This window comes from Phaethon lepturus, unplaced genomic scaffold (genome assembly GCF_000687285.1).
Source record: "Phaethon lepturus isolate BGI_N335 unplaced genomic scaffold, ASM68728v1 C14085425, whole genome shotgun sequence".
Lineage (NCBI taxonomy): Eukaryota > Metazoa > Chordata > Aves > Phaethontiformes > Phaethontidae > Phaethon > Phaethon lepturus.
The window spans coordinates 1,000-11,790 of NW_010576353.1; the positions used below are offsets into that span (position 1 = coordinate 1,000).

The 10,791-nt window shown below is 37.3% G+C and overlaps 1 protein-coding gene across 1 annotated transcript; it reads right to left on the reverse strand.

The window, feature by feature from the left end:
• Window positions 1-406: 406 nt before the first annotated feature.
• Window positions 407-10,366, reverse strand: LOC104616048 (nuclear protein MDM1-like; the record flags this gene model as incomplete). Its single annotated transcript, XM_010295697.1, has 6 exons — window positions 10,219-10,366; window positions 7,555-7,916; window positions 6,984-7,118; window positions 4,731-4,874; window positions 2,675-2,808; window positions 407-506 (listed from the first exon to the last, which is right to left on the reverse strand). Coding segments are annotated over exons 1-6 (1,023 nt in total), but the record flags the coding sequence as incomplete, so codon positions are not given.
• Between the last annotated feature and the right edge of the window lie 425 nt (window positions 10,367-10,791).

Consider the following 10,791-nt stretch of genomic DNA (forward strand, 5'->3'; position numbering starts at 1 on the left):
CATATGTTGGCCTTTTCCTTCTCTTGTCTTGGACTCTCCTATCATCTATTTCTACATTTTGAAAACTTAGGCTTGTTACAACTGGGCTGAACATGAACACTACCATTATCTGCTCCAAGAGAGCTTGTTCTGTATGATTCTGATTTGTAAGGGAAACGAAGCTCCTCCCTCACTTTGCATGTCACATTAATACATTATTTAAGTCACACTGTCTCTTTTTTCTTAATACATATTATACTGGCTTGTCAGAACTTAATCTTCTTTGTATACTCACCTTTGGGAGCTTGAGTCATTAGCATTACAATCTCAAAACTGTACTTTATCAACACCACAATTCAAAGTTTTTTGCATATAAAAATCAAAATACAAAGCATGCTCAGGCTTCAGTTTTTTTAAGAATACTCACCTGATTGTGAACTTTACTCCTAATACGAGACCAAGCTCCATCTTTGTAGAAATACTGGGCTGGAGACAAAAATTTTGACCTATATTCAGTGTTCATCTTCCTAAGAAATCAAGAACAGGGAAAAAAGACAGAAAGAATAAAGCTCAACATCCAGAAGACTCTTTAAGAGCACTTTTAACATTATACCAACAATCATAAGTGTATTTATACTTAAATGACAAGGATGAGATGTGAAAAACACATGCTTTAAAATACAGCTCATCCATAACACCACAACTAGGAAAGCTGCGAAAAGCTCATTCACAGTTGGTGGCTCTTCAAGTAGTTACTCCTGTTGGTTTTTCCTCACAACCCTTCTGCCAGAAGCTTTTGCCCTGATAGCCAAATCAGCAAAACATAATAGACACATAAGCCTCAATTACTTCAGTCCAAAGTAGAACATCTTGGTTTAATCACTGATGAAGGTACATTTAAAGTAAAAATGCCTCATTTGGCACTAATATGTCCAAGACATTACCTCCTATGAACCCAACTCTAAAGGCACTCTGTATATGGGTGGCGTGAACTGTTGTGGCTAGCAACATCCGACTACCAGAACAATGGTCAGTATAATTCATCTAACTGTGTCCTACTGCCTTTGATCTTCAAAAGGCCTCAGTACTTGAAAAGATGGATTCATTTGCCCTTCTGCCACACACATACATACATAGAAAAATTAACATCATCTAACCTATAGCAATCCATAAGCAATGCTTGAATTCCTTAAGCACTGAACTGTGGATTTCTCAGCTTAAATCTGAAGAGGTTTCTGGTTTTAATCTTGCTTCAGAATATCACTAACTTTATTTTAATATATCCAGCACTGAATGAAAAAGCCCTCTTTTTCAGTCCTTCTTCAGAAATAAATCATGAAAGCCTGAAGTCAGAGAATAAAATGCACTCTGTAAAAAGAAAAATACCAAGGCAAAAAAACCCCCTTAGATTCAAAATTTCTTTCCATATGTCCCTTTCTTTGAAACCCACAGAATTCCTTCAGTTTTGGTTGCAAAACTAATGGATTTACTCAAAAAAAAACATATCACTGCTGTGTCTTGATCCCAGTCATTCTGCTGCAAAAGCAGGCCATGAAATGAAGCTTGCCTACAAAGTGACAGTCCTGTCTGCACATTGAGAACTTGCACATTTTGGCAGCTATTTGCCCAGTGACTGTTTGGAACCTTTTGTCTTGTGCTACCACACTGAAGGCATAGGAGGCAGAAATTTCTCCTTAAATGAAAAAAGTCATAGCAAACCATCAAGAATTTTACACACTACTCACTGGAAAATTGACTACAATCTACTATGTCAAAAAGCTATGAAAACCAAGGAGTTAAAGGTTTTAACTACACTATATGCACTCACTTTTTCAAAAAGCAACTTTATTTCATAGAATTTTGGGCGATCATTTTGTAATTATCTCCCAATATCCAACAGCATTCAGATCTAGGTAAGTTTCCTCTCCCATGTTTAATCTAACGCCTTAACACTGGCAGAAAGTCATGTGAGAGAAAGCAGCCACTGGGATATACATTAAGCACAAAGATAGCAGAGATGGATCCATTTATGTATTTTTAAACCCACATCCCTTCTGGGCTTTTACTTCTCTTGGCATATCTCAAATATGTAGAAAATGGAAACATGAGTTCATTTCCTGCAATGTAGGTATGTGGCAAAAGAAAAAGATACTTTGATAACGCTCAGTAACATACAATTTAATTTTATTTCCATGCTTGTCAGATTACCCTAAATGGGACAGATTTCTTTACTTCCCTTTACCGTATGTGTTTACTTTTGTTACTCTGGGACAGAAAGTGGTACAGACTAGAAAAAGCAGACATCGAGTACAATCATCACAGGTTTAAGGCATGGAGCAAACACAGGACAGCAGTTTAAAAGGTGACTACAACTTCCAAAGCACTCACTGAAAGTTTAGTACCAGCACTGCACCAATTTAATTTCATTCATGCTAAATTTATGAATAATATTGCATCAGAAGGTTCAACTGAATGTGTGTGGTTACAAAGGCTCCACTTCTGCTGCCCAGAGAAGGAAATAGAAATTAACACCAGGTTTAGATGTACCCACAGGAAGCTCAATCCCAGCACTGCACGGGGGCATTTGCCCCTGCAACTGCAGCATGGCATGGTTAAAGGTTCATCGTCCATCATTCGAAATACTAGGCTGCTGTACACCTATTCACTAGGCTAGGTTTTCCTATTTTATACATACCCACGACTTGTATGTAAAGAGAGGGGCTTTGGATTGATATGTTGCTTATTTTTTTGTTTAGGATGTTTCTGTTCTGATTTCCCTTGTTTTGCTGCATCTTCTGCTGGCTTTTGAAATGGTTCTTCCCTCTTACTCTAGGGCAAAGATAATTTTAAAAATACCACATTAGCTAACAATCTGAAAACCCTCATATCCCTTTTGACATTAAGCTTTTGCAAAAAGTTAATTTTATTTTAGTGTTAACTGGTTTGCATATTTAATACAAACAAGAATATTACATTCCTTTGTTAATACAAAAATAAACTAGCAAAATGCCAAAACTAAGATTTTGAGTGCAGCATTCAGTTAGGTAGATGATCCATTTTGTACCCTTTACAAAAAGAATTTAACATGAAACACAGAAATAAAACAATACGGTACCTGTGCATTCTAACCAGAGTTGTGTAAGACTTAACATGGATATTTCTGTAGTTTGTAATAAATACAAAAAGAAAAAAACTCTTAGCTTTATAGTCAAGCAATATAAACCAATCTATAATAAACCAAAAGGCAAATTTTTAATCTGCTGCCATTCTGATTTATAAAGGGTCAGATTGACTTGTTCAGTTTTCACATCAAAGATTTTTCTTTTCCTGCTTATTTTATCCTCTCAGATATCTCATGCATGATTTCTGATTCTGCTAGAGATCTTCACAGATATTGTTCAAATTCAAGGGAAAAAAAGGAAAGCAAAAGAAGCCCACCAAAATCCCCCACAACTTTTTCAAGATATTCATCAGAGATACCAGTATAAATAAAAAGTGTTTTCGACACTTTCATTGAGATTCCCTTCCCATGCCTTCTCTTCCTTCACTTTATTAGCTCTCTTGGGAAAACATAACCTGAATTTCCAATATTAAAAGCAAAGAAATGCTTTCTGAAAGCCTCATGCCTTTCAAGCTTTCTTTAAATCTGCTAAAAGAGGCAAAAGGGGACATAAAATTCCTCACTTCCAGATGAGATTTAAAACACTCTGTTTTATCAAATAACAGAGATGGATACTGAAGAGACTCGTATGTGGTCCTTCTACCTGAAGGATGGTTACCTAACCTGCAGGAATTTAGACAACACTACACTGGGCAGCTCGCTACAAAACCAGACATTCATATGTCCATCTTGCAAAATAGGTTAGCTGTCATGCAGTCTAAACTGCTCTCACCTATTTTTAGAAGGTCTCAGTCTGAACCAATTCTTTTTCATTAAATGTATCTGGTAAAATGGCCATAGCCATGGTTCCTAAAAGTCCACTTAAGTTTGTCCAAGCCAACACCAAGAAAAGGAAATGCAAGGCCTCAGACAGCCAAATTACTTTCATAAAAGACATTTTAATGCTTTGAACTGAGTAACAGAGCCTATGTAGGCTACAAAATGTCCTATTATAGCCCTGTGCTAAATACAATTACTTACCTTTCAACTTATCAAGGCAAAGGCAAATTAATTGTAACCCTTCCTCCATGTTTCTTCAAATTGCAGCTATTGGGTGAAAATCAGTTCCAACTGTGTATCTTCCATACATCAAAATATTTTTTTTAAATTCACACTATGCCTGATGTATGAGATCCAAAAAGTTCCAGCCCTCTCATCCAGCCCTTCTGCATACCAACAGTACATACACTGATACTAATGACAGTATAAATCAGAGATGTATATTTCAGAAACTATCCTAATAACTAAAAACAAAGTTTCAATTTAAAAAAAAAAGAACCCACTTTAAAACTCATAAATTAAAGCAACAGGAAAAAACACACTTAAAATGTCATTGTAAATTGAATAAACGCACTATAGAAACTACAGAATCAACTGCAGAAACCCCCTAAGAGGAAACAAAACTGTACAGTGTTATTTTCAGTCTTTTGTAGCAAAACCACTACTAACCAAGTCCAGTGACATTAGTAACAGCTCTAAAATGTGGCTAAAAAACTTCAAAATAAACCCACCCCCGCATTATAGAAAAGAACAATCAAAATTATAGAAGCATATTAATGCCTTTCTTTTAGGGAAATACTTTTTCACAAACCAGAAACTCTTTCTCTTCTGAACCACCTGTGTCTTGTGGACCTTTAACAGGAGGAGACCCTTTGAAATTTGTCTCATGTGCAGTTTCAGAAGTAATTGCAGGAGATTTAAACGTAGATATGGATTTACTTGTGTTGCAAACAACCTTTGGAGAAAGAAAACAAAACAAAACAAAACAGTGTGATTTGCTTAGCTTAAGGCCAGATTTTCAAAATCAGTTAACCAATTCATGCAAATACACTCAGATATGAACAGAGAGATGGTCATGTGTACAAATACAGCATGTGCAGATTAAGTAACTTCTAGGAGAAATTGAAGAGAAACTTGACCTGATAAAAATACAGCTAAGTGATGGAGTCAGACACAGTTAAACCTGTGGTCAAACGCTGTTCTTACTGAAGCTCACTAACAGAGGTTTTCTTTATTGAGGAAGACAGTTCACCTTCAGAGTTGTATGTAGGATCATATTTTAAAACATATGCCATAAAACTGCCCTATGAGTTCTCAATATACGTCCAGTTCATAAGTAACAGACAACTGTTCTGTGTTTTAGAACTGGATGCTTATGTCTTGGCAATTTGAGCTATCCACTATTTTCCAATCAATACTGTATTATAAACCACAGTAGAGAATTTGCCTAATAGGTGATCAGGTATCATCTCCTCATGGGGTGCTGAATTAAAAGACCATGCCATATGTCACAAGCATACATTTTCCCCATCTTTGCTATGAGAGTTTAGGTCTGACTTATAACCTATGTTGGATAACTTTGGTATTTCCACAGAATCTCAAGTGAAAGGTATTGCCATTCTTCAGTATTCAGGTATATTCTCCATCGTATCAATACCAAGCAAAAGAAAATCAGTTTGTTAATACATCAAATTTTTACCATGAAACTCTAACCTTAATTTTAGAACCTGCAAATATTTATATATATTTAGATATTCTCTAGGTTCTATTTACATAAGGATTTATAGTGCCTACAGACTTATTCTACGGCTTCTTATTCTGTGTAAGTTGTGCAAAAAAAAAATTTTCTATTTTAGATTCCACAGTCTTTCTTCTGAAATAGCACAATGTTCACAAGCATCAATAATAAAATTATCAAACTGATTTGTAATAGAATCAAATTGAATTCTCTATGAAATTTTCCATAAGGTGACATTCTTGGACCTGCCTCTTCCTCAAATGGTCCTTTGGCTTCCATACTATTGTCATGCATTTCAGAGAGTTTTCCTTGGATACGGGACTTATGGGAAACAGATATCTCAAAGTAAGTCCACCTGCTTGGCATTCCAACAAGAAAAAGACAAGAACAGTTTTTATAGTGATTGATCCTAGTTACCAAAACTTATTGCCTCTGAAAGCTGGTACTGAACAAATCTGCTACCTGTGGGTACAGAGACAGCACCATCTGTAATAAACCCATTGAAGTATATGCCCCTAGTGCAGAAACAGAAGACAAAATAAAAGCAGAAGTGCCTATTTTATACATTTATATGACAAAATGATGGACTGAGTCTCCTAAGTCCTGATCCCAGCAACAAAGAATTGAAAACACAAAGCAGCCTCACAGAGTTCCTCTTTGTGGTCTGATTAGAAATAGCAGCATTTCCAATCCTACAAGTCCAAAACCTCTGACAATTATCAAAATGCCACAAGAGTGTCTTAAAATCAGAAGATTGCACTTTTAAATATAAGCAGTTCTCATGAAAAAAAAACCCGCAAAGATGCACTTTAGGGTCTAGAAGTATATGTGCACAGAGATGGAGACTGAGAATAAGAAACCATGGTAACCCATAAAAGACCATGAGAATAAATAATGAAACCCAAACAATTTCAGTGGCAAGACTTGTTATCACAATACAGAACACCCAAACATTCATCTGTTGATAGCTATATATTAGGTAACATAAAAATGGTAAAAATGAAGGGTAACACTGAGTAGGATCTTAGAGCTCATAAGGTAAATTAATGCAAACAGAAGAAAATGGTCCTGTTAGAAAGGATGGAATACAACCAGGGAGAAAAAGAACAAGTAATTAGACCTGACTACAATAAAGAATCACAGGGAAACAAATCTAACTATACTGCACTTTTGTACATCGGAAGAAAAAAAACCAAAACATGTAACAGCATTCAAGTTTGGACCCCCACCCTACCAAAGAGGAAGAAATGAAATCTTCGAAAGTAAGCAACTTTGCTGATAGGTGAAAGGAAGTATTCATTTACTTTTTGGATTCGTTGAAGTTACCTGCTCAGCTGCAAGTATTGGTGACTTTTCATGAGGACTTTTCCAAACAAACTGGCTTTGATACTCAGAATTTCTGGGGAAAGTATTTAAATGTGAAATATTTATGCCTGCTTTCCTCTGAAGGACTCTGTGAAGCTGACAATATAAAAAAGAAAAAAAATTAACACCACTTGTTTCCTTTCCTACAACAGTTTGCAAGTATCTTTCAATGTACATTTTAAAACCAATGGTTTGGGGTTTGGTTGTATGAATTAAATTAATGCAAAGTACATTTTCTCATTACAGCCAACAACCCCAAAATGTCTATACATTATTGGTTAAATCCTTGTTCAACTGAAATCAATTGGGATGGCATATGAAGGGCAAAATTCCTATTGACCTAAGTGGAATCAAAATCTGGTCTCAAAAGAGATTGGTTCTCCCAGCAGAGAAACTATAAAGTAGAAGAACATCAAAATACAGAACTAAGGAGAGAATTAGACAACAGAGGCTGGTGTATGTGTATTACTGTAAATTTCAGATTAGTAACATTTATACTGGTCAATTAAAATATACACATATCTTCCCTTACCCCATTACCCATTTTTTCAAATTCCTTTTTTGGAGATGCAAATGCTCCATTTTGATTTGGCGGAGCTGCAGAGGGTGATTGCTTCATGTTGTTTTCTGCAAGGGCAAGACCCGTTTCACGTCTAGAATCTACCAAATGTGACTGAACTTCTGGGGGGAGTCTGGGTCCTTCTGGCGTTTCAACTTTTTCCTGATTCACATCATTGTTGTTGTGGTCTGTGTGTAACTCTGCAGTCCTAAGAGCCTCAGCTTCAACTGGGTCATTCAAATCACAATCTGCTGTCCATTCAAAGGACTTCGAAATCTGTGGATTATGGTAAGGAACCCTTCTCTTGGAAATGAAGTTTGGTTCTCTTGTGATTCCTGAAAAAGACATACTGGGTTTAACAAAAACATTCTGTTGAAGACATAAGATCACTCTATTACAAGAGCGAACTGAAAGTTTATCATACAGCTGATTATTAAAAAAAACTGTTTCAATATCTTTGAGCCTATGAATTACAGGCACAGCTGTGAAATTGTGTCTTCTGTCCCATCTGCGAATGCCTTTCCACTAAAGAGAGATGAGAACATGGTGCTCCAGGACCATGTTGTATAAAGCCCTATAAAGCAAATATGACCACAGGACAATCTTTTGCAAGTTGATTGAGCTCAACAACAACAAAATTCACACAGCCAGTGAAAAGAATGTGGTTAACACAGATAGAGAATATCCAACCTGCAATGATAAAAAAATGCCACAAACACTTCTCATTGCACATGCATAATATACCTTGCTGAACAGGTTCTCACCTACTGTGACAGGACAGTGACAGATCCCTATCCATCTAATACAACTGTGATTTAAAACCATCTCAGCTAGCTGGTGACTTTACAGTACAAACACAAGAATATTTCCAAAATTCTAAAAAATGCTATGTAACAAAACCAGGTATCAAGTTGTTTTAAAGAATCGCTGGCCATTACATGTGCAGATGAAAATAAAATTACCCTGTCATTTTAAGAAGAGGATTGAATGACTTAACACATTTAAAGTGGGAAATCATAATCCAACTGCAAAGTGCTCAACTGCGAATGACAAATAAATGAAGGCCCCTAACTGGCTGAAAGAAATTCTTTCTAAGAGAGAGAGAAATTTCTATCTCATGAAAAAGCAATATAAAAAGAGAGGAAAACCTACAGTGAAAAGTATACCGAATGTCTGGATGTCTAAATACACATACAGGTGATAGAAAATAATTCCAGTGGAAAAACACTGGAAAAGTAGCAGGAAGGAACTCGGAGCACCTGCAACTGCTAACTTTTCGCGGTGATGTTCCAAGTCATTCTTAAAACTGCCAATTAAGTGTTTCAACAGGAAGAACCACAGGTTCAAGTTAGTTATCAAAAACAATCTGCAAGTCCTATGAGGTGTCAAGAAGTGACATTTGAAGATGCACAGGGTCGCATGGCCAGAAAAGAGATGGGAGTGAAAATGAATGCAAAGATGAGGAAAACTATACCAAGCAGACACAAAAACACCACTACAATGTGAGGAGGATTGCTAACTCATTACTTTATTGCAAGTCTTGTAAAATTTGCAGGTTAGTTCAACTGGAAAAGAAGCATAGCTTATAATTCCAAAAAGAAGTTAATGTGTTTCAATGTTTCAGAATTCGTGGAAGTTATTCTCTTCAGTACAGGTGCCCATACAGAGACCCATGTGCTAGGGAAAGCAAGGTTAAAGAAATATATATTTTTGCAGTAATGGAATAAAGCAGTAATATAGATAAAGCACAATCTTTGGCAATATTAAATTATTTATTAAAATGTCTAGTATCTCAGGTGAAAACATCCATACTCCCAGTAGTTGGTTCTTAATTACTAGGCCATAATTTAGAACATTTATCATATTGTAGGAATGAATATATTGGACTCTAGACTGCACAGTGTGGTTGCACTGAATTGCACAATTTTGTTAATCTGTCTTGTGCCACTAGAATAATTCCTATTTCTTACTGCTCCTTTTCAAAGCACTGCATTTGTCATCATTCTGCAACTTACTCCTTTTCCTCAACTTTCCGTGGGCCTTTCAATCCAGATGCTATTTCCTTCCTCTTCTACTTTCCAACCCCACATTTTCCTGCCATGATAATGTCTACAACACCTAACTCCTACACTACAGCATCACAGGCTTTTCTATGTAATGGCCAGCTTTTCTTTTTTTTTTACCCTAGTTAGCTGCCCCTGTAGGTCTTCATAAAAATTTTACTTTGTATCAAACTCTGCCTTACATTAGTCTCCTCTTAAATACTGAATTTTACTGACTGTTTCCATGCACCGCAGGTAACCCAATGCCTCCTTCTACACACCCTGTATGTGTTAACACTGCATCTGTGCTTTATGTTTGGGACTCAGTTTACGCTACATGTCAGAACCCATGTATTTTTCATATATAAACAGCATGAACATTAGAAGAAAGTTTCAGTGCAGCCAGAAAGAATACGGCATTCAAAAACGTATTTTAAATTATGACCAGGAATATACTTTTAACTGTATAAAATGCACAAACTACCAGTTCACTGTGGCTGCACACTCCACGACAGCAAACCTCTCTAGACCTCCAGAGCCAGCTCGGACAGCGTCGGGGTCTGCAATCAAGGGGTCAGCTTTCAGGGGCGCTTACCAAACTGATCCGACCGAAGTCCTGCCCACAAGGATTTCTGCTGTTGGGACGGGCTACAAAACTCTGGGGTTTTCCATCTGAAGTTTCTCTTATATTCACTCAGTCCCTGTGGCAAGCAAAGAGGTGTCTTGTCAAGCGAGCGGTGCATCACCTGCTTCCCTGCTTCTGTTGGTGACAGATCTCCAAGGGGAAAAGCACCAAGGAGGCCGCAGCAGGCTTCAGCTAAGCTGGCAGATTGCTCTGCATCTTCCAAACCCACCCCCACAGAAGAGCAAAAACTACTTGATGGCTCTCCGAACAGCAGGAAACAGCATCGAGTAATTTCATGCACCAAAAAGTATGCAGAAGCTTATTTATAGCTTTAAGTTAATAATATTTCGGGAACAAATACAGCCTGAATCCTGTCACCCACACGACTGAATGCTTTTCTGTCTTTACAAGCCAGCGCTCCTCAGCGGGAGGGTCTCTCCTTTCCCGCTTCGCCGGTAGCACTCTCGAAACGGCTGCAACCCAGAAACGGCTGCACCCCTTCCTTCTGCCGGCTGCAGGGGAGCCCCGTCCCCCAGGCCCGGG